The 25,130-nt window shown below is 34.9% G+C and overlaps 1 protein-coding gene across 3 annotated transcripts in view; it reads left to right on the forward strand.

Moving 5' to 3' along the window:
* Positions 1-25,130, forward strand: part of LOC108770135 (Protein tyrosine phosphatase 99A) — a 230,540-nt gene that overhangs the window by 173,506 nt on the left and 31,904 nt on the right. For all 3 annotated transcript variants that reach the window (XM_018521487.1, XM_018521504.1, XM_018521494.1), the window contains exon 3: positions 16,504-16,685. In XM_018521487.1, the coding sequence (XP_018376989.1) occupies positions 16,504-16,685 (182 nt within the window). The remainder of the gene's footprint in view (positions 1-16,503; positions 16,686-25,130) is intronic.

Genomic DNA, 25,130 nt, shown 5'->3' on the forward strand with positions numbered 1-25,130 from the left:
CACACACACACACACACATACACATAATTAAAAAAAATATTTAATATATATATGTATATATATAATTACGCAATTTCGAATAGCAGTGTCGTATCTCGTCGATGTAAAAATAACATTTAATTACGATCGGCGACGTTTCGTCTCGTTTGCAGCAATGAGGTGCGTACGGTGAATTAATCCGAAATTATTCATCACAAGAATACACAACGTTTCACTCGACGTTTCATGCAATTTATTCTGCGTGCATCTCCTAGAGCGTGCACACGCATACACGTAATGTAACGTACGCGATACACCGAATGCATATGCGCGGCCCGGCGGAAATATGTATGTGCATACAAGCGGCGAAGAAAACTGGGCCGACCCGATCGCATTTCGTATCACGGGCGATAAATTACACGTCGCTCAAGCGGCGCGCGATGAATGGAATCCGGTCGAAATTCAAAAATCGTAAAAAAATTCGTTAAAAAAATACTAAATCTGATTTGTTAACATTTTATTTTTATCAGTCGAGTCGCGCGATTGTCGAAGCCGATCAATGCTTTTCGACTTCGCGGCGTGAATCATGACAATAAAAATGTAACGGTGACGTAATGTGAGGATAATATGTCATTAGCGAATCGTTATTTCCTGCAGGATTCCTCCGTTTAATCTTCGCTTCTTTTTTGCTGAGCTTTGTTCTTTCTGTCGTACTGATTGCGAGTATACAATCGAAAAATGTCCGAGTATTTATAACAGATTAATTGCGTTATCTCCTTCTTTCCTATTATTTTCGAAAGGAGACGCCATGTCGACGTTTATCGCGAAGAAAGTAAAATTGTGTAAGCAACAAAAGAAAAAAAAATTACTTGAGGACTCAATACATTTCATTTGTGAATCAAAGCCTTTATACATTTACATAATTTTAACAATATAGAATAATAGTTCGCATTTGCAAAGCAAAAGAAAAATAGTACTACGATAAAAAAGTAACGAGCAAATGTGGTGTACGTTTAAAAAATAATTTATTTCAACACGAACATTGAGTTAAGTCTGTTTAATTCAATGTTCGTGTCGAAATATGTAAATTGATTTTTAAACGTACACTCTATTTGCTCGGTTTTTTACTTATTACTTTTTTTTATTGCTCTGCAAATACACCGTTATTCCTTATTGCATAAAGTTTTTCTATAAAAGCTACAAATGTTGAAACATTAAACTTTCAAGTTAAAAACTACAATTTAAAAGCTCGACGTTTGTTTATTACTGTATGAAAAGGTGATTTGATTTGTAACATCAGAATGCATAAGACGTCAGGAAGCTACGCTAATATAGTTAATTGCCAACATATCGGATAATATTCGCGCGCAGCGTAGCGTGTAATGTAATTTAGCTGTCAAATTTACCAGAACGCACCGCTCATACAACACAACGGCGTGCATCCGCGCTTTGTGCAAAGGAATCGTATATTTCGCTTGAACGGGCTTTCATCTTCGACTTCCAATTCAGTATTTTCGCGCAACAAGAAAATTGATGTCGCACGATGACGTGTGGTGACAGCTACGGCGTATCTTGCAGATTTATACTGTAACGCAATCGCCATGATCGTTGTAATTGAGGTGGGTCATCCATCTTACATTTGTCGGTCGATGAAATATACTTTATTACAACGAGGACGTGGCAAAAGAAGGACAGAGAGGAGGGAAAGAGGAAAAAGACGGACCACCGCGTGCAACCGATCGCAATCGGACCTATAAAGTACGTGACACACGGCACAATACGATACGATTGGGAAAACGGTATTCCACTACCCCTTTTGGTGTGTGCGCAACGTTTCCTATATCCTACGACGACAGGTGGATCACGGAGGAGCATCTCCGACAATCTGGACGGACGAACGGACGGGAATGGGTTGGGAATTGATTTATCGAGACGATACATCAATTCTTTTAGCGTATATATTACGACGCGCTCGAATGCGAGAAATCAATTATTATGGAGTGTGCACCGCGGCTTTCTAAGATGCTTCCATTTTTCCGCGGTGGCTCTCCGCGAACTTCTTTTTCTCTTTCTTTCTTATTTTTTTTTTTTATACAGCGAACTTTGGCGAAACTTTATTATCAACTTTTGTTATCAAAGTTCTCAACTCATCTTGCGACTGACGATGCGATAAATCTTAAAAAGATAATAAACAGTAATTTCTCGAAAACGAGTGGCGGCTATCGTCTGTCTCTCTCTCTCTCTCTCTCTACTTCCCTCTTTCTTTGAAAATTCCCACGCGGGGGAGAAAAGTCTCGAGCGTATTTTTTTGTACGAGACTTAAATATTTGCGGAGCGTGAGCGGAATTTCGCCAAATAATCCGTTCGAAAGAATTGCCAAAAATTTGATTTTCGTCACCGGCCGTCGTCGTCACTGCCGTCGCTGTTGGATGCAAGCGGGATTCAGTTTGTTCGACAGTTGGATATTATGAGCGAAACGCATATCAACACGTATCTAAAAATGTGCGCGTTGGTTCGGCTAGAATCCACCGAACATTGGGGATTTATCGGGATCATACTGGCATACGTACAATAGACCGGAATTATGAAAGACCTGGTCCGAAAGTTTTGATAGGCTCTTTCTTCTCGTGTCGGAGATGGATTTAGGTTTCCCAAAACTAAAGTTTTTCATTGTTCCATCGCAATCCTCACGAGCCCCCTTTTATGCCATCCGACAATGAATTCTATCCTGTCCTGTGTTATTGTATGCATCTTTTTTCGCATTAATATGCCGGTTAAAGTTCACACAGAAAACTAACATCGGAAAGTTATACACCTACACCGAGCATACTTCTAACGTACACTGAACAAAAATTACTAAACCTTAATACATATTTCTTTGAATAATATCAAGTAAATATTCACTTACAGTAGATAAATATTTATTCAATAAAACATAATAGTCAAATAAAGAATTAATGATTTTTGAATCAAATAAATATATATTTAGTAAGTATTTACTAAATGTAAATATATACTTAGATCTATTTAAACAAGTATTTATCAAAATTTAATATTTTGTCCAGCTATATTTGTGTCTCTTTGATGGAAATACGTGGAATATAAATTAAACATGTATAATTTTTGTGTATAATTGATGATTTGAATAAGTCATGAAAATAAGACACTTTTGGCAATCTGAATATCAAAATCCGAATTGTATATTTATATATCGCATATTAATACAGTAACACGACTTTTCTTGATATCTTTGCCGAGGAAAAATTGATTTTGAAAAGAGGTTTTAATGCAGAAGTTCAAAGGATGGGAATTATTGATAATTTATACGAATTACGTTTCGTGGATTCGCATGCATTTATTCGTTAATAATTTATGCGTCGTCTTCCGTGTGGCAAAAGTTGCGGAATTGAAAAGTTGGCGCGTCGAGGGGACCGCCTTACGAAGTGCATCTTCATTTGCGTATCGAAAGTACGATCGCGGGGAAGTCGAAAGAAATCATGGAATTGTTTTTCATTCGTGAACGAGCGAATAATTAATTGTCTCGAGTTTCTTGAAAATACGCTTCTGCCGTGAGGTAAGTAGAGAGAGAGCGCCGAGTTTCTTTCCTCCGCGCCACAGCGACGGAGAAAAATCAAGGCGGAAGAACTGAAACAATCAATTACCTCCGAGAGACGAGTCCTAATAAGAAAGTTGTTCCTCTCTGGACGATAGAGAAACTTAATATGCCGCATGCATTCGTCCACGCGACCGAATTAAGTCTTTGCGACGACGTTTGCTTAAGTGCGGCCTTCTGAAAGTGAATAAAGCGCCGTTTGTGAGAAAGCTTTTTCGAAGCTTTTAATCTAATTCCCGGCAAAAGCGGGGAAAAAAAACCGTACAAATGCGAATGTCGTTCTTTTCTCGCTCGGATCGATACCTCCGACCGTCTCACCGCGGCAGGCACACCTATAGGCTCTGTAAATTTTTGTGTAAAATGTATCTGGCATATCGAAAATTCAAACGAATTTGCCGCAGAATGCGATGACGCGAATTGCGCTAATTGGATACAAGTCGTCGATTGCTTTTTCCACGTCGAGCTTTCGAGCGTAAAAATAGCGCAAATAAAAAACCGCAGGGCGACAGGTCATTTTTACATTTAATTGCCGGATCATTCCCTTATCTCGCAGCGGCAAATTGGCAATGGGGGTTTGTCAGCGGTAAATTGATTGTGTTCTACAGGCGGGATGTGTTGAACATATAGTGCAGGCAAGAGAATGTACGCAAATATGCGTACGTGTTAATACGAGAACGGCGAGAGTATAGATACGCGAATGTCGCGTATGTATAACGTTTATTCTTCATTCTTCATTTCCCCGTGGTAATTCGCAGTGCGCTCACGGTTCACGTTATCAAGTGTTTCTCCTCGTCGTGTATTTAACGTTTAAATACGGAAACTCTCGTTATCGAGCGCGATAGACCGATAAAAAATTCCAGGAGTCGCGGAGCGCAGCGAAGGAGACACGATACCCGTACATTTCTCCCCGCGGACGAAGAAAATCGAACGGGTCTTTCTTTCCCCGTGGCTATGAAACTGAGAGGTACGTTACTTTTATACGAGAAAGATGTATCTCGTGGATAAACCATGAATAAATAGCGTCTCATCGCCGACGAAAAATAAGGGGCCCCGTAAACTACTTTGAAAATTAACATCGCAGCGTACCGAAAGATACCGCAGTTCGCTGTAACGTGACAAATTCATTACGTGTTCGTGGAGGGGGTAACGCGTGTGTATATGTGGCAAGGCACGTATACACGCACAATATCGGTATGTAGAGAGCGGATCGAGAGACCCGCGCAAATGCAAACTGTTGGCAATTATTCGAACCGCAGCTGCGCAGGAAACTTTCCCGTAACAGATCGCGCAACGATTAATAATCTATATTAATTACAGCAAAATGCAGATATGCAATTTGAAGACGATAAAATCTCCCTTCCCTGTCGCGCGCGCCACGTCTTCGACCGCTAATTAGTCTACGAGAATTATGTGCACTTGGTGCACACGTCCCGTGGGGGGGCCATAATAATTTCCGGCTTTGAAAAGTCGCGGCTAGATTTTCCGCGACTTTTCTTTCTCTCCACTTCTTTGAGGATTAAGGATGGCGAGTTGGAAATTCGAACTCGATCAGAACAAAGTGGATCAAAGTTATTCGATCGCCGCGGTTGAAATCTGCTTTGTAATCTTTAATCTTTAATACGTAATCTGATGCAGGCTTAAATGATTTCGGAAAATTTTAATCACTTCTGTTCATCAACTGTAGAGAAATTCCAGGATGCATTCCATTTGACATTCGTAATACTCATGGAACCATTTCATTCTTGCTGTTTATCAAATGTTCAACAAAGACAAATAATGCTCGAGCGATATGAGCGTCAAATGAAACGCACTCATATGACGGCGGCGGAACACGATAAACGAGTTCTGCACGGCAGAGAGGCGTCATGTTTAAAGGGCGTCTAACACTGTGTATATCGTACTGAATGAGATAGAAATACATTTTTTTCAATAAATTACAAAGTACATCAAAGTCGTGAATTATTGGACTATGCAACTGTTTGATGGTTGTGAATGGATGCTGAATTTCACTTAGGTTGAAATGACAAGAGCACTCGTAAGCACGTCTGCTATCAAAAAAACTTTATTCGCCATCTTGTCTCCTCGATCGTCGCACTCGTTAATAACCCATTGAACTTGAAGAGGGCGCCGCAAGTAATTATAAAGAAATAAACATGCCTCCCGGCATTGAATGAATGTCTTTCAATCAAAGAAATAAAAATGTGTTTTTTTTTATGAGTGGACTGTAATAATGTGACTAGGTGCGTTAACACTAGTGAGACTTAATTGTCATACATACAATAAAGAACTCTGATTATAACATAATAATTCTTAAAGAGAAAAGAAAGAAGCAAAATAAACTTATGTATTTAAGTGAATACATTTTCATCCTTAGACCTAATGAAAGTGCGAATTCGCGTAGAATAATCCGAGGTTAGACAGAATTAGGTACAGAATTAGTTTCAACAGGGAGCGGACAGAGTTTCGCGATAGTGATGTGTACAGTGCCCGTGGACGTCTTCACAGTAACTACTCGAATCACCTGGTCTCGACCTGGATGAATGGATGTTACGCGCCCCAACCGCCATTTGCATAGGAGCAAGTTTTCCTCCTTGATTAGCACCATCGTGCCTTCCTTCAATTGTGGGAAGGTCCTTTTCCATTTTGTGCGCTGCTATAACTCTGACAAGTACTCCTTGCTTCATCTTCTCCAAAAGTGTTACTGCAGATTTTAGATCAACTGCCATCTGGATAATTTGGACTCAGGCAGAGAATCCAGCAGATTGTCTTTCGTGTGGTTTATCAGTAGATAGACTAATACCATCAGAACTGTGGTGGCATGGTCCGTCCTTTCTAGTCAAAGATGAGACTGAATGGCCTGCATTGGTTATAGCAGAAGTTAACTTGCCAGACGTAAAGGGAACGTGCTGCAGAACAGACAGCAGAGTCGTCCATATTCGAAAATATCTCAACTACAAGGCGTATTATTCGGGTGATAGCCTATTGTAAGCGATTTTCGCATAATTGCAAACATAAAATGGAGCGTAAAGTAAACGAGCTTTTCAGCGATAGAAATAAGAGAAATGTTAAAAACACTAATCAAGATAGCTCAACAAGAATGTTTTCTAAATCAGTTGCAAGGCAATAAGATGGAGACGATTTCTTCGCATAAGAAATTAAGTTCTCTCAATTCTTTCTTTGATAACAAGAGTCTTTTACGCGTAGGAGGAAGGCTAAAAAACTCAGAATTTTCTAATGATAAGAAGCATCCCATAGTTCTGTTAGCGAAGCATCGTTTTACTAAACTACTTCTTCTGGAAGAGCATATACGACTGATGCACGCACCACCGCAAGCACTGTTAGCATCCATACGCGAACAGTTTCGGATAATCGGTGGCAGAAATTTCGCGGAAAGGGTTGTTCACGAATGCATAAAATGCTTCAGAAACAAACCACAGCAAGCACAAGCAGTAATGGGCGAATTGCTTAAATCTCGTGTATCAGTGGCCGAACCATTTTATGTCACGGCGGTTGATTACGATGGTTCTTTCCTGATAAAGGATAAAAAGGGAGGTTGCAAACGAGCAAGTGTTACGTTTGCCTATTCATATGTTTTGCCACAAAAACGATACCTTTGGAGTTGGTCTCCAATTTGGCCAAAGAATGCTTCATTTCAGCACAGACGTTTCGTGTCTAGATGAGGCAAGCCGGCTCACGTATATTCAGATAACGACACCAACTTTGTCAATGCCAATCGAGAACTAAATGATCTAGCTCAATTCCTAATAAAGGAGCAAACAAGCCTCAGTGAGTGCATCAACGACATAGGTATCAATTGGCACTTTATTCCGGCTTACTCTCCGCATTTCGGAGGCTTATGGGAAGCAGGAATAAGGTCCGCTAAATATCACTCAAAACGAGTTGCAAGCAATGCATCGCTAACATTCGAGGAATTCTATACGTTAGTTACACAGATAGAGGCGATACTAAATTCGCGACCTTTAACTCCCATGTCGACAGATCCTAATGATCTCATTCCTCTTACTCCTGATCACTTTCTAATTGGAAAGACCTTAAATTCGATGGCCGATCCCAATTTGACGCATCTGCCCGAGTCCAGGTTATGCAGATGGCGAATAAAGTCTTTTTGATAGCAGACGTGCTTACGAGTGTTCTTGTCATTTCAACTTAAGTGAAATCCAACATCCATCCACAACCATCAAACAGCAACATTATAGGACAAATAGTTGTGATTTCTAATCCTTTTATGTATTCTGAAAAAAGAAATATATCAATTCTAGTAACACGAAGTGTATATTTGTATATATCTTTCGATTTTCGCAATATTTTTTTATCTTAATAGTCTTCCTTTTTTTTCTTCTTTTATATAAATCTTTTATATAAATATCTGCCGTTCTTTTTAAATGATAGATCCACGACTTGCGTAGTAGAGATGTACGCGTGACTGGCGAACAGTCAAATGTCTCTCTCTCTCTCTCTCTCTCTCTCTCTCTCTCTCTCTCTCTCTCTCTCTCACTCTCTCTCTCTCTCTCTCTCTCTCTCTCTCTCTCTCTCTCTCTCTCTCTCTCTCTCTTTTTGATTAATTTTCCAAAATAAGAGGTTAATAATTTTTTGAAAAAATATTTAACAAATATTTTACACAAGTAGTAATTATTGCAATAGTAAAGGCATATGCAATGTTTGGTGATATTTTTGTCTCTAGGAGATAAATTCGTCTTGTTTTCTTCGGACACCTTCGTATTATATAAAAAAGGGTCCTCAAAATGTCCGCGGGTTTTGGATTTGAAATAATATAATTGATAACATATAATTTATCATACATGTAATTTAAAATGTGCGGGGGTGGCGCCAAATGACCTAGCACCGCTCCTGCACAGCCATAGTAGGTACGTGAGTCGGTATACGTTATGTTATCCTTGCAGTTTGCCGGATTAATCCCGAAATACGATAGCTGTAGTAAGCTTTAAGCCGTAAGATATTGACCAATTACAGTCGAATGTGAGAAGAATAATCGATTATGATTGGTTAAATTTTTACAGTTTAAAGCATACTACACAGTAAAAAAATGTGTTAAATTTAACACATTTCACATGTCTCAAATGGTCCACTCAAATTTTTGTATTAATTTAACATAAGATGAATATGTTAATAACATAAATATTATGTAAAAAATTAACACAAGAAGCAAGCAATACTTTGATACAATTTAAAAACAAATTTTATGTCAAATTGACACATTTATAATGTTAAATTTAACTAAAATTAGATGTTATTTTTACATTTGTAGTTTAGATCATGCCTCTATGATATTTAACATATGCAACATATAGATTTAACATATTTACTGTTACAAAGAGGAAATAACACAAAATATCTGTACCTTTTTACATATAAAATATGTAATTGTTACAGAACATATTTCTTTAATAAAATTAACACATTTATAATATATTAAATTAAATCTGCGATTACATATCTGGAGGTCGGACTATGATTGTGCGAGACGCAACAAAATTGAATTTTTGATTTATGAATAGGTATTAGTAGTTAGCTTTGCGCAATATTATATCCGACGCTGACTCCTAACGCCCAGTTAGACATTTTGTTATTATTATCATTGTATTAAATTAAATCAACACACACATTTTATTCATTTATTCTTAGAATTTATGTTTTAAAACTACATTATTTTTATGTTATTTATTTACTTACCTATAAATTGTGTTATTTTAACACTGAGAATGTTAAATTTTAATTTAACACAAAATATTCAAATAACACAATCATATTATATGTTAAATTAAAACTTGTGGATATGTTAAAAATTCCACACAAAATTTTAACAAGGATTTGAGTGGATCGTTTCTAACACAAATAAAATACAAAATGTTTTTTATTGTGTACACTTATTATGTGTTTCGGGACTCAAGGAACATTAACTCATACTGTGGCCGTAATCTATAAGAATTGGCTAATCACAGTCAAGTAGTCTTCTCTTACAGTCGAGTGAGAGGGGAATACTCGATTACGATATACGGGATATGGTTACGGCTAGTATAAATAATTATAAGGCCATGGCACACACAAAAATTTTAGTAAAATGTAGTAAGAGTTTGGATACAAGCTACAGTTTTATACAGGATAGTAGTTTTAATAAAAATCTACGAGAGAGAAGGACATACTTCTTATTTCTTATTTACCATTTCTTTCTCTATCTATTTACTATTGCTTTCTCTGTCTCATTCTGTTCTATCTTTTTCTTCTCATTTCTCTCTATCTTTTTCTCTTTCAAGAATTGTTAAAACATGGCGGACCAATCAAAAGTGGCTTTCTTATGTTTAGACTCTTATTAAAGGGTCTCCAGTAAAACGTAAGCAGTAAGCGAATTGACCAATCACAATAGAGACCGTAAAGCCATAACGTAAGTAATAGTAAATCCAACATGTTGATTTCTTTACTGCTTACATCTTACGCACACTCTACAGTAAGTCGTTACTTAAGCTTTAAGTCTTAAGTCGCAAGAAATTGACCAGCCACAATCGAATATGAGAAGAATAATCGACTATGGCCAATTTCTTACGGCTTAAGACTTAAAGCTTAGGTAATGGTTTATTATAGAAAGCCCGTTACTGCTTCAGTTTTTTGTGTGTCACGACCCTTACGCTACGCGGAACAAAAAATGCCAAAAAGCTATTCGATATAGACACTCACCGAACCCCGAAGAAGCAAAGATTACGAACCTTCTCCTTATCTAACTTGCCTTTTCTTTATCCGATTCGACGACACTCCTCAATTTTCTTCGAGACAAACGCAATGCGTTGTAATGGCAAAATCCCAGCATCATCTCTGAGGCAATCTAGCAAACATATCCATCACAGAAAAACCATTCGATTACAATCACTGATTAATTGACACACCAAAACGATATTGCTCGTTAGATTTATTCGGCACTCTCGGTTATCCATGAATGACGGGTCGTTGCCGACGGGCAACAATCCGATGGATTATCGTCGATATCGATCATGATTCGTTTCTAATCGTCAATCAGAGAGTCTTCCTTTGACACGTTGTCCTCACAGTTGACACAGTTAATTTCTTGACGAAGAACGGAAATTTCGAGAAGTCATCAAGGAGTATGTTCAGATTCTCTCCCGAGTGTCACTCACATTGTTAGATATGGAGAAAGAGTAATGGTAACCTAATCTCTTAAGTTAAATAACATTTTGTTAGTCTTAACTTCCATGTGTGCCAAAATGTAAATTAATCTACTTCTGCGCTTAGTTTCAAAGTAAACATCGTCCATATTAACGTACGTATACATTTCAATAGTAAATGACTAAATTTAAGTTAAATTTAACACATTTTCTTGAATTTTTCATTTCACAATGTCTTAGTACAGCGAAGCATCTTGAACCTCTTTCGCATTTTGCCTATCTATATATATGTTGTTGGCGTTAAATATCTGACTACGATTATTAATTGACACCATTAGAGTGAACAGTATGACTCAGTTTAAGATTTCTTGATTAATATCTGCAACTTCACCTAATGATTACAATGTATGACTCAATTACGTACTACCATTGGCAACAATTTTTATGAGAGAGATTTCTCTTCGTCCAAGAGAATTCAAATCATGTTAATTTCCTATTTCTTTCGTAATTGCTTAGGTGTAATAATGTCACTCGTTCAAATTTAAGTTTATGTTTATTTGTACATTGAAAATGACACGATCGTTGTTGAAATATATGTTTGTTATTTGATTATTAAAAGTTATTGTTTTGGCTCGTAGCCCTTCTATTTTATTTCTATTGATTTATTTTTATTGAGCCACATTATTACATATACATTTTCTTGAGTTTAATTGTTCCACTCTATTGTTTTAGTCAAATTAATGATATATTAAGTAAGAGCAATGATGATTTATAGGAGTGATTAAAAATAACTCCAATTTGACATTAAGAATTTAACAGCATGTATTCATTTTTATTTTTGTTGTTCATCAAATATTAAACAAGGATAAAATGGCTGCGTTCAATAGGAAAAGCAGCTTTGCAACTGTGTTGAAAAATTTTTTAATATGATTGCTTCTTGCCCTTACTTTGTGATTTATGTATACATATGTACATAGCTTCGAATCAGCAATTTAGCTGTCGCCCTGTCTATTGCGTGTGTAACTGGTACTTTAATATTAAATATTATTGTGTATCTGCTTCTGCTTTTCAATGTTAACCGTGTACTCAATAAAATTATTCTTATTATCGTTATTATTATTGTTATCATTAATATTAGTTTCTTGTTGTACCGTTAGATATCAAAGGAGCAATGGTAATCTCTTGAATTAAATATCATTTTGTTATTTTTAACTTCCATTTCAAAATGTAAATCAATCTATTTCTGTAGTTAGTTTCAAAGTAAAGATCATCCATATTAACGTATGTAATTAGAAAGTAATAAACTAAATCTGAGTCAATTTTTTTAGTTTTAAACGTTAACTTCATTATTCTAGTTGAATTAACGACATATTGGGAGTGATCTATAAAAACAACACCTATTGAGCTGGATATAAACAATTGAACATAACTCCAATTAGATATAATTTCATAATTTGACACTCGATTTGACATGAATTTAACAGTATGGATCTACATGTATAATTAATCATATTAAAGAATAAATAGTTGTTCAAAGCTACATTTTCTGCTGACCGCAGCCAATGACATATACATTATATACATAGAGAACACTCATTCGGGTGGGAAACTGAATGTAGCTCACAATTAGATCAATAAATAAAATCAATACTTGTCGTGAGGAAGCAACAATTGCGAACCTTCTCCAACATGATGATGCGACAACACTTCACAACAGCCGCAATGCGATATATTGACAAAAAAATTAACTCAAAGGTCGACAATTCAATTGAATATCTATCACAATCGTCACAGAAACACTATTCGATTATAATCACACCACATGATTGTTAAATTTATTCGACATTCTCTCTCTCTCTCTCTCTCTCTCTCGACTACTCGCAAGCGACAGGCGTCGATCTGGCGGATTATCGGTGTTGATTACGGTTTTTTCATAATGTGTCGATTAGGAGCGTTCATCAATCGCAGAATTCCTAATCGACAAATTATATTCCTACAATATACGATTTTGCGACATGAAACAAAAAACTCCAAGAAGCTAACCAATTACTCACCAAATGCCGTGAAGAAGCAGTGATAGAGAACCTTCTCCTTACCAACATGACCGAACATGGCGATTCTATGCGTTCTTCGACGCAGCCGCGACGCGTTGTATCGGAATTATCCTGAGGGATAATTCCGATGATCCGGCGAGATATAGTATAGATTACAGATCACAGAGGTGCCATTCGATCACAATCGCTAATTAATTGATACACCAAAACAGATTTATTCGGCACTCCCGGTTACTCGCTATATCGACGGGCCGCTGCCAACTGACGTTGATCCGACGAACTATCGTCGATGCTGATCGCGCGAATTGAGATAGATACCTTTTTCGAAGCACCGCAACGATATCACTCGCGATTGATTGATTCAGAACGAACTGCGATCGATATCGCGACATCGCGGAACTTGCGAAGCGTGCTCGATGAAACGAAATTTCAGCCATAGATTGTTTGAGACTGCTACGACGCAATAAATGCGCGTACTTGTCCCCACCTACCTTACCCGTAACTGAAACGTTTTATGGGTTCTGATGACTCCAGGGTATTTTCCTAATTTTTAAATAATGTAATGATTTGAAATAATTTTATCAATTAAGAGAAACAATCTTATTTTTGGATCAAGCGGGTCTTTGTATTTAATAATACTCATTTTTGCAACAATTAATATTATAATAATATCATATTGTTTAATATACTGATTAATATAATTTACATTATTTCCTCAATATTTTAAATATTTAGTAAAATTATTTTTAATCGGGTAATTAAAACCATCATTCATAAATGGATGATGAGGCGTTTGTGAAAATTAATAACATGGCAATTAAAGTGTTAGGTACTGAGATATTATATACTTTCGGGCAGCTTTAACTCTTGAACATTATTGATACGTAAATTTTACGTTCACAAGCATTGAGCGCTAAGCTGTGCCTTCAGTGGTTCAATTAGAGGGATCCAATTTGCCATGTTATTAAATTTTAAAAGGTAGGACAAGCGAAGAAAAGCTTTTAAAAATTCTTTCGTTAAATGATATCAATTTATTATAATACTGACCCTTTGATGATCATTATAAGTATACAGAGAACGTGATAAGTAATGATTCAATTTGCAAGCAATTTTGTATTATCCAAATTTATTATATTAGGTGTTGAACTTAATTCCTGCCGCTCGCTTAATTTAACACAATGTTCCACACCTCTAAAAAATCTAAAAAAAATTTTTTTAATGTAATATGCTAAAAAGTGTGTCAAACTTTTTAGCATATTACATTACAAAAATTCTTTTTTAGATTTTTTAAAGGTGTGGAATATTGTTTTAAATTAAGCGAGTGGCAGGAATTAAGTTCAACACCTAATATATATGTATTATATTTATTATACATACATATTATTTATTATACAAGATGTAACTGAAATGTAACGCCTACTAATTTACTAAGTGTTATTTCTAATACAAAACTAAGTCGAAAAATCCTCTACCATTTGGCAATAGTTAAGGAGATATTAATTTCTAAATATTGCCAAATAAACAGATGTATACATCGATAAAATCGATGTATAGAACAATTTTAAGATATCTTTCCGTGTTCTTTGTGAAATATTTCAAAGATTTTTGTTAAAATACTCTTAAAGATATCTTAAAGCTGTCTACGTCGAGATTTTAGACATTCTGCTCATTGAGTAGCTAAAAAAAAATATTACGAAAATTTCAAAATGGTAGAGGACTTTTCGTCTCAGTTTTTTATTAGGAATAGTACTATATGATTAATGGGCGTTATTTCAATTACACTCTGCACATCTTATTTATTATATATTTCGTTTAAGTATATAAGAACAAACAATCGAACTACATATCAAAATTAAATTTGACTAATGTACTTATTCTTTCCCTCCTTTTAAATTAATAATTAAGGTTATTTGTGTTTACATAAATTTAGATTATAAATGTTATTAAAAATATGAAATGTATGAAAAACTTGTATTACATTAATTAAGATTGGCCTATATTTTGTAGACAAAATTTACGTATTAATAGCAATACCGTGTCATTCATTATCAATAGCATGTTCGGGTTAAATAAAAATCAAATATTATATCGTGTGGTAAATATAATGCATTATAGATACATATGAATATATATTTTTGAAATTATTAATATTGGATAATGATAAATCATAAAATGAATATTATCTGCTAATTATAAACTAATTATGATAAATCGTAAATTAATATTAAATTATGAATCAATCGTATAAATTTCTAAAAAATAAAATATTCGACGAATAGATATTGAAATACATAGATGCACATCAAATTGTCGCTATTAAATTCATAATCATAGTAAATGTATAGATATTGATAATAAAAATACCTATAGATAGAAAATTATTGACTACCTATTTATCAATTTTTAATTCCTCTCTTTTTTTTATTTAGTATTACCAAAATTGCACACAAAATTCCGAATAAAAAGTCTTAAAAATACCTTAAATGTTTCAAAAAGTCGTCATAAATAGGGATTTTAGATATTTTAAAAACGTGTTTAAAATGTTTCTTAGATGATTTCAAGGCTTCAATAATCTCTAAGTATATATTTATTCAATTGTTATATGTATATTAGAAATAATATACCTATCTGTGTCTTACATCATATTATATTTTTGATGAAGATTGTTTTATAATACAGATAAAATTATTGTATAGCTTCTTGAATACATATCTTTAGTCTTATCATATATGCAAACATGCTCGCGTTTTTTAAAATTCTGATGAGAAAATGAGTTGAGAAAATAATGTCGACGATGTTAAAATTTCATGAACTTAATGTTGTCGAGATACTTAAATTATAGTAAAAAGTCGCGCCATATCAGCATTGCGGCCACTCCGTATTCACCTCAGGCAAAGCACGAAAAACGCCGAAACTGCGATACGAAATTCGCTATCTAATCGCTTAGCTTTTCAGGCTTTTACATGACGCGGAAAATTCCTGATCGACCCTATCGTGTGAATTTTGAAAGTATTCTTGGAAGTCATTTATCGTGTCTGGATTTTCTCAGTTCATTTATTTGTCAGCTTCATTTGTTTGTAAAGAACTCACAGTATCCCCAAAGCAGTCACAATGTGTCAATAAATTCTGACATACCAGTATCTGTTAATCGCCAATTTTAAGATTACTTTTTTTCTATACTTTTTTCAACATACCATTAATACAGGATTGCATTCTAAAAGCGACGTTGTGTCTCAAGAATTGCGCATTTGCAATTTGAATATCTTTCACAAAAATTTTCTCTTCTTCACATTGTAAAGAGAGAGAGAGAGAGAGAGAGAGAGAGAGAAAAAGTAAAATTCTCTAACCAATCATCTCCTGAAACATTTTCTTAACGCAATTTATAGGAGAGTTTCGTGTAACTTTATGAGGCAGGTTATAGACGCATATTATCATATTGAGCCTTTCAAAATATCGATATACGACCTCCGTCTTCAGACACTTTCTCACAAATCATGTAAAAAAGGGAGGAGAAAAAGGTATACTAGAGAATATTGACAAGAATATTAGATTGATCAACTCGTATACGATTTTTCACAGCGATTTTGAAGTTCTCCGCATTGTGAGCGTTCATGTGACGACGATAGCATCGCGTGTGACTTTCAGTCACGTGGCGAACGGTTGAATTGCAAATATCATAACGTGGCGCATTTGTTATTTTCAGCATCGACGAGGACGGCCCGTGGAACGCGACGAAGGAGATCATAACACCGCACAACGACACGTTCTACACTGTCGAGAACCTGAGGCCGTTCACGGTGTACAGCTTCCGAGTGGCGGCGATAAATGCTTTAGGACGTAGCAAGCCCAGCCAGGCGTCCTATTACATGGTGACCCTCCGCGAAAGTAAGTCTCGCAATTTTTATCTTTCCGTCTGTCTTTTTACCCCAATGAGAACAAAAAATCCAAAATATCATATTGATCGAACTGTGTCAAACAAATAACATAAATTCGGTCAATAATTGGTCAATATGACGTCAAATTGACATTCTTATTTTCCTTGGGCAGTCTCTCTACCTCATGTCTATCAAACAATCGAAGCTGTAATCCCGGTTCATTTTTAATGGATGAACGAATAGGTAATCGAAACATTTTTATTGGAATAGCGGAATATACGTTCGAATCGTTATTTTTCTCAGGAATCTTTCAAACGAGAGTAAGAAATATAAATTACAGTTTTAAAGAGGCACGGAGAATTGTTTGTGCTGTAAATACAACATATAATTATAAAATTTAATAAACATAATTACGTTATATAGAATTTATATTAAAATTTGATATATATATCAAATACCCTGATAGAATATATACTATATTTACATATCAGTTTCAATAAAACGATATCATATTATGGATACCTATACAGATAATTTAATTATTATAAATACTTGTATGATTTATTACATTTGTATATTATAAAAATATTAATTTATTGACATATTAATAACATATTATTATGTTGTACACATGTTATAAACAATGAATACTTGTGGAAATTGCAGCGGTAGTCATAGTACTGATTTCTCAGTAAATCGAAAACAAACCGTTCTGGTTAAGTTATGTATGAAAAAATAATGTATTAAACATTAACCGGCAGTGATCTAATTGAAAATAATCTTATTAAATAATGTCTCATAAAATCCTATATATACATAATAAATAATGAAAAGGTCTTATCGGCTTGAGCTAAATCTTAATGCTTAAATAACATTTCGGTGCCTTTAAATGCAATCTTAAATTAAACCGGAGTAGTAATGTCACAAATTTAATTGCCAAACAATATAATATAGTGATGCTAATAAGCATCTTAAAAATCTGTATATAATTTCATACTAATAAACATCTTGAAGAACTGTAGATAATAATTTATTGCGAAAAATATCATTACAGCTCTCAGGTCAAATTGAGACATCCATCATGAAATATAAGGAAGTTTGAATCTTGGCAGAAGTAATATTTTCATAATAAATTATTTACAGTTTTTAAGATGCTTATTAGTATCAAATTATTTACAACTTTTTAGAATGCTTATCATCATAAATATTATTAAATTGCAATTTAATTTATGATATTGTTACCCCATTTTGGTTTAAGATATTAGGAAGTTTTTGCAATAACGTGAATTCAGATACGGCGAACGCTAGTCATGTTATCCATTTCTTAATTAGTTGTTAAGAAGAAGATAACCCGACCTTAGCGTTCACCGTATCTAGATAAACGATATTGCAAAAACTCCCTATTGTGTCTAAAGACTGATTGTGAGAAGATAATATTGTTAATTTAATAAAACAAATGTGCCGTGTTCTTTAACAAAATATTTTATTAATGGGTAATGTCAATTAAATTAACAAGATTTTAAATTAGACTGCTAACTAATGCTGTTAATACAACGATATCGGTTCCTTTCCGTGTTTTAATATTTTATGTTGCTTATTGTCAATCTTGGAAGAATTGATAAAAGACAGTTAATACGCTGTATAAAATTTACCTCTAAATACAATCATTGCCAATGTGAAGCATTTTCACGTTTCTTTCTCTTCTCTTCCACCTCTCTCACTCTTTTAGAAGCGTTGCGATAGTAAAGTTTCCCGGTGAGGGCCAATATCGGCTTTAGGATATCCTCTCGTCGCGTACATCTGTGCTTCAAGCCGATTCAATCGTCCAAATTACATCTCCCGCAGGCTATCAAAACGAAGTTTGTCGACCACGATGACGCTGAATGGCGTCATGCTAAATTAAATGGTTGACACCCTCTGGTCGTTAGCGTTCCCGAGAGTGGGCACAAAGCGTTTTACGACGACACGCGGAAGAAAGTGACGAAATTCCGGCCGAAAGGAGGAAAGTCCGAAAGAATACAGCGGCGGCGAGGACGGGAGAGGATTGAGAGCGTGGCACGACCAGTTCTTGGCATCCGGAGAGGCGAGAAGAATCGTCCAGGACGGCTAACTAAAGAGGCGCTAATTGCAGCCGGCAGCCGGGAGCGTACAAGCAGGCTCAAGTCGAGCCTATTCTTTTCCTTTTGTTTGCTAATTCGTCCCTTCTCTCTCTCTCTCTCTCTCCCCCTCTCCTTTTTTTTCTTTCTATCTCTCTGCATTTCCCAGATCCTTTCTTTCGTCGCCGGCGTCCTCGACGTCATTCTCCCGCACGTTATGAAATAGGTTGAGCGGGTCGAATCTTGCGCCAGGCCAAGCCGACCCTATAAATTCCGTCGAGCGCGGCCGCGCAGGAGGATGGCCAGCAACGTGTAGCCATATATACGCGCCACGGACGACAAAGTTTGCGAGTGCGAGGACCATCTCGCCGTTCCACACTCTCAACCCTTTTCGACCTGGATTCCCGCGCGTCGCTGATCGCAGGCCCCAATTACCGGGTTATTCGCGCGCGCGCGTGCATGCGAAGGGCCAACTCGAATTGGTCCAACGAGAATTAGGTGGCTCGTGGAATGTAACCCTTGTAGATGGAATCCCAGTTCATTTTTAACGGATGAACGAGTAAACGCGTGAGCACTGAATTCGCGTCTGTTGTAATTCGCTAGTTTTTTTTTCCTCTCGACGTTTTGCACTCTCCAGTTCTGCGCGCTGATCATTCGTAAAGGACATACGAAATGTTACAGGGTCAATCAGAATAATTTATGCTTACAGATTTTATAATATTGTACACATATAGGGGGGATATAATTCTTAAAGAATTTTTTATATTAGGGGTTTTATTAGTATTTAGTTTATATGATGTCGCTTGTTAGAATGTTAAAATATCTCTAATCATTTTACGCGATGTTTATTATATTGATAATATTATATTATATTGCATATTTAAAAATAGTTATTTAATTTATATTACACAAATTTGTACAAATTATTATAATTAATCGCATTTAATAATATAATTAATAGTTTATTTAGAGATTGGAAAGAGGAAATTTGACATTCTTCATATATTCACTCATATCTGCATTCACATACATGCCTTTCTTAATTATTTACACATTAATTTATATTATCGTAGAGCGGGCGGTAACATATTACATTACATTATTAACCACGTAATATTATATTAATAACATGCTAATTAAGTTTTAAATTGAATATATCGATTGCTGAATATTTTGGATATCGTCCCTGGGTTTGTTATATTGCAACAAGTTTCAGTGTCACATTTCTCTGCACAACTACCTAACACAGTATCTAAATTTATACAACAGAAATCTATATTAACACAAATGAATGAAGAAGATCACATTTGATCGAAGCGGAATTTGGTGTCTAATAATATTTTTTGTTAAAGTTTGTAATTTTTAAGTAAATTATGCGCCGATTATTTATCGATCTTGAAACACAGTCCTAAATTGAACCTCATTTTTGTTCAACACTTGTCGGTGAATTTTTACTTAATGTTACCTAAATTAATATTTATATTATTACACTGAGAAATATTTCTTGCTGAAAATAAATAAACCAGAAGATTCTGATTACATTAATTAAAATTTTGGTTATCTGAACTAGAATCATAATAGATTAAATCAGAAAATTTTAATTATCCATTTTCAACCAGAATTCCAATTAATGCAGTTTCTTTTTCCGCTGTAATTATACTGAATCGAGAATATTTCCATCTGTAAATGTACTGTTTTCATCAATAATCGACATTTGCTTGAACTGAAAATTATAAAATTCGTACAATTATTCACATAAATATTATTAAGCACTAAGATAAGAATATGGCTCATTTGTGTTGAATATTTCTCAGTTGATTTTTACTTAATATTACTTACATTAAAATTTATATAGTTAAGTATACAGAAGAACCGAGGGTATTTTCACCCGTGAACGTATTGCTTTTACACTGAGAAAATTTTCTAGTTGAAAAATGAACGAACCAGAAGATTTTGATCGTATCAATCAGAATTGTAGTTATCTCAACTAGAATTATAATAGATTCAATCAAGAAAATTCTGATTTGTCAATTTTTAACCAGAATTCCAATTAATCCAACCCGACTCTTTTTCCAGTGTATGCATTCTCTTCGTGGATCAACAAGGGTTTATTTTATACTCCCGTTCCGAACTCGATTCTGTTTCCGAGATGTTTCACGTTAAAAATTGGAACGCGATACTACGTTGCAGGTTTATTTCGCAAACGGATATTGTATGCAATCCCACCTCTTATTAGATACATACATATGAGCCATATAACCATGACCGAGTAGTAGCTCATCAACGATGACCCATCATTCCGTCGTGTGAGATAGGAATAATTATCTGGCTACCGAGATACATCTGCATTGCCGAGCCGGATTTCGCATATCTCCATGTGGAAGTGCGCTCGTACGCACATCCGTGTTAATAATTAATTTAAACAATGACGTCAATGGGCTGATACGTGACACGGCCGGGAGAAAAATTCGGCGGTGATATTATCCAACGGTGTCGATAAATCGCGAAATCCTACGCGCGATTTTATTCGCTTATCATTGACGTCGGTATTTTTGTAATTTCCCGTCGCAATATCGCACGCGATTCCATCAGCTGTGCCTGAATTAACGCTTCGAGATAACGCTCGCGATAAAATCGAGATAATTCTCTCCTCTCTCTTTCTCTCTTTTTTGTTGCTTCGTTACGTGACTGCAACATACGGTCGTTTTCCCACGGTAGTTTAGATTCGATCGCGCTCTCGAATCGGTCCTTCCGCCAGTTGACGAATACCATATCGAGAAATATAATATTGTTGAACCTGGGACATGCGCAGTTTGTTTTTACGTGATGTTAAGTAACGCGATACAGTGCGGGAATTTTTATGTACTAAAATAAAAAAGAGGGAAAAAGAAAAAACCCTTTCGTGAGACGTAGCGTGATCGAAAAACGATACATTCGTCGTGCGAAACCGGCGCTGCCGCGCCGCGCCGGTTCGCGGCGGCGAGGATGAAATGCGGTCGCGATATATTCGTGTTGTCGGTGCAATGAGTATCGCATGCACTCGAAATCGACGGTGTGCACGACCGCAACGTACGGAGAAACGAAGTATTTCCGCGAACGTATTTCTGCGAACGACGTTTCGTACGTCACTTACGACATTCTCCAAGAGACAAATAGACGGGGAAAGAATATATACACATAGAAAAATATACATTGTAGGACCTACACAAGTAATAATTAATTGTTTCAAGTATTTCGAAAGTTCATATATCTGCAAACTTATCAGAAGCTCATCGCGGGCATCAAATTGATTCAAAATATATTCTGAATTCTAGTAAAACTTTAATACTCAACAACAAAAAACTAAAAAAAAAAAACAGGGCGAATGAGAGTCAGCGTGGTAATTAATACGCAATCTTAAATCCTCAATCCAAAAAATAGAATCTTTATTCCAAAAAATAGGTACGTTTCAGTTCACTTTGGAATTATCTTCAGCATAAGAAATTTAAAATATCAATCCTTTTATGTCCAAGAAAAAAATCACCATTAGATTAGCAGATTTGATGTTATAATCTATTCGAAATATTAAAATTATATTATAAATATTTCTATTGAACAAGTTTCAAATTAACAATAAAATTGGTGACTCACCCCAAGACATAGAAGAAATTCGTTTCAATATTGGATCAACTAATTACAATTAGTATTCACTAAAGAGTATCAAATTAAATAACACATGTTGATCGCAACTCGAATGAAACATGACTAATACATTTAATATATTAAGAAGGACATGTCAGATCAACTACGAAAATTTAAAAAAAAAAAGGGACAATGTCACTCTAAATTTCTTGGAGTGAAATCTCACTTTTTTGGAGTGAAAAGTCACTTCAAATATTCATGAAAATACCGCCAATCGAAGTGGAGCGAAATTCCATTTTTCAAAAGAGTGAAATTGTTCACTCTTCATTTGGATTTATTCTTCAGCTCTGAAAAGAGTGACTTTTCTTGGAGAGAGGATGTTTTGTAACTTAATCATAAAGTCACAGGCATTTTTTGACTAAGCTTGAAATCTCTAAATACTTTATCTGTACAGGAGTACAAACATATTAAAGATTGACATGAATTTCATTTCATTACATTTTAAAGAATTGGAAAGACTAAGGGCACTAGGAGTCAGGCGCAGAAGACATCGCGCAAATAATACACTTATAAAGAGTGAAATTTCTTCATTCACTAAACGCGTTTACATGTTTTGACTTACTTTTGAGCCTTCCTCAGAGCAAGCACACACTAACATATATAAAGTAAAAGTTATCCTGTCATGGTGAGCTCCCCTACATCGAGAATTTCAATGCCAGAATTAAATAAAAAGAAAGAAAAGGAAAATGAAAAAGAAGGGAAATATTAAAAATGTCGAATTAAAGAATATAGAAACTAATTTATCAAAAAACTTTAATATTATAATTAATTATCCCGAAAATAAAGACGCTCACCACGATTACAAAGTACCGTATCGCAAACATTATCATGAATAATTCAGGAACTGGTTCCTGATATGTTGGCCAGTTGGTATCAGACACAGTGAGTCACTTTTTAGTTATTAGCTAGTACTAATGAAAATTGTAAAGTGATAAAAAATCTCGTCAGAAGGACTTATTACTGTGTACGAACGACACCGACTGATTCATTACATTTTGTTAACGTACTTTTCAGTAAAAATTAATTTCTTTCATTATCCTAAAGTACCTATACGAAATACTTTAACCTCTGTTCGTATCCGTTTGATTTCTATTTCACGTAGGTACACATGTATAAACAGGCTTATCTCTGATAGATTAATTCCCGAGTTTGTCAAACACTTGACGTTGTTCATACACCCAAAACAATTAAACACAGTTAATAATTGGCAATTGTAAACGGCACTTGTACAAGAACAAGAATTGAGAAGGCGTTAGGTGTGATTTGGCGAGATTTCTGCACTTTAAGTTGGAGTGAAGTTTAGAGCATTAACAATTTCACTTTAAAAATAAGAGTGAAACTTTTCACTTTTTGTCTTAGTGTGAAAGAATTCACTCTATTAAAGTGAATACTTCCACCACGTAGAGTGAACTGGTCAGTGACTCCAGGATTAGAGTGTAAATTTCACTCCAAAAAATTTAGAGAGCAATACATAAACAAAAATTTTTGTATAACCGAAACCATATAACTATTTGAAGTCTTTTAATAATTGTATATAAGTATGATGTACATCTTCTGTATCTGAGCGTAAATTTAGACTATTTTGTTGCATTAGTATATGAAGGCATTCAGATATTAAACGCTTATTAAGAAAACGCTCTTCATCTAAAATCGCGACATTCTCCCAATCGAAATCATGATCAAATTCAATACGATGTTCTGTGATCACTGATTGGTTGTTACTATTCCGGTTAATATGACATGTAGAGAAAAAATAAAAATACTTTCATTATATATCCCGAGCGGTTGCAATCGGTTGAGCACACTTAGAACTTGGTCGGTTCAGCCCTTATTGAGATCCGATAATCTCGATCTGCCGCAACTCGCCGGCTCGCGTAAAGTAGCCACGGTAGTGTCGTTGCGCGTAATTTAGCGCCGAGACACTACCAGTGTCTCTAGATTACGATGCTCAGTTAATCTAGTTTTAAGTTTTCTTTTAGTTTGTCCAATGTAAGAAGCATCGCAAGATTTATATGAAATTTTATAAACAACACGTTTTTTCTTTTTTCTCTTGGGAGGATGTCTTTATGTCCCTTGATCAAATTATTTAATTTATTTAATTTATTTAAGCTAGTAAAAGCTAATTTAGTATTAAAGGTTTTACTAATTCTTTTAAATTCGTCTGAAATTTTTGGAACATACAATAGTACAAACCAAGAAGTACAATCCCTCTTGATTTCATCACTTGATTCTTTCTGTTGTATCGTACCTTTATGATATATTTAATATTCAATCGAGGTCATTAAATTAAAACAAATTCGATTTGTTTATTATATAAAGTCGTTTCTTCGATAGGTGTTGTAATATTAAAAAAAAAAATTAATGTTTTGAGTACATAATAACGAGTTTTCCTAAAATTACACGGGAAAAAATATTTGGTTGAATTAATTGGAATTCTAGTACAAAATGAACGACCCAGAATTCTGATTAACTTTACTATTTTCTGGTTAAATCTATTAAAATTCTAGTAGATTTAACCAAGGAAATTTTAAATGTTGATTATTTTAACTAGAATTTTAGAGTAAATTTAACTAGAAATCTAGTAGATTTAATTAGAATTTTAGATTTATTCATTTTCCACCAGAATTTCAGTTAATTAATTCCATCAAATATTTTTCTCCTTGTAATAAGTATATTTT

Source organism: Trachymyrmex cornetzi, unplaced genomic scaffold, assembly GCF_001594075.2.
Source record: "Trachymyrmex cornetzi isolate Tcor2-1 unplaced genomic scaffold, Tcor1.1 scaffold123, whole genome shotgun sequence".
NCBI classification, from domain to species: domain Eukaryota; kingdom Metazoa; phylum Arthropoda; class Insecta; order Hymenoptera; family Formicidae; genus Trachymyrmex; species Trachymyrmex cornetzi.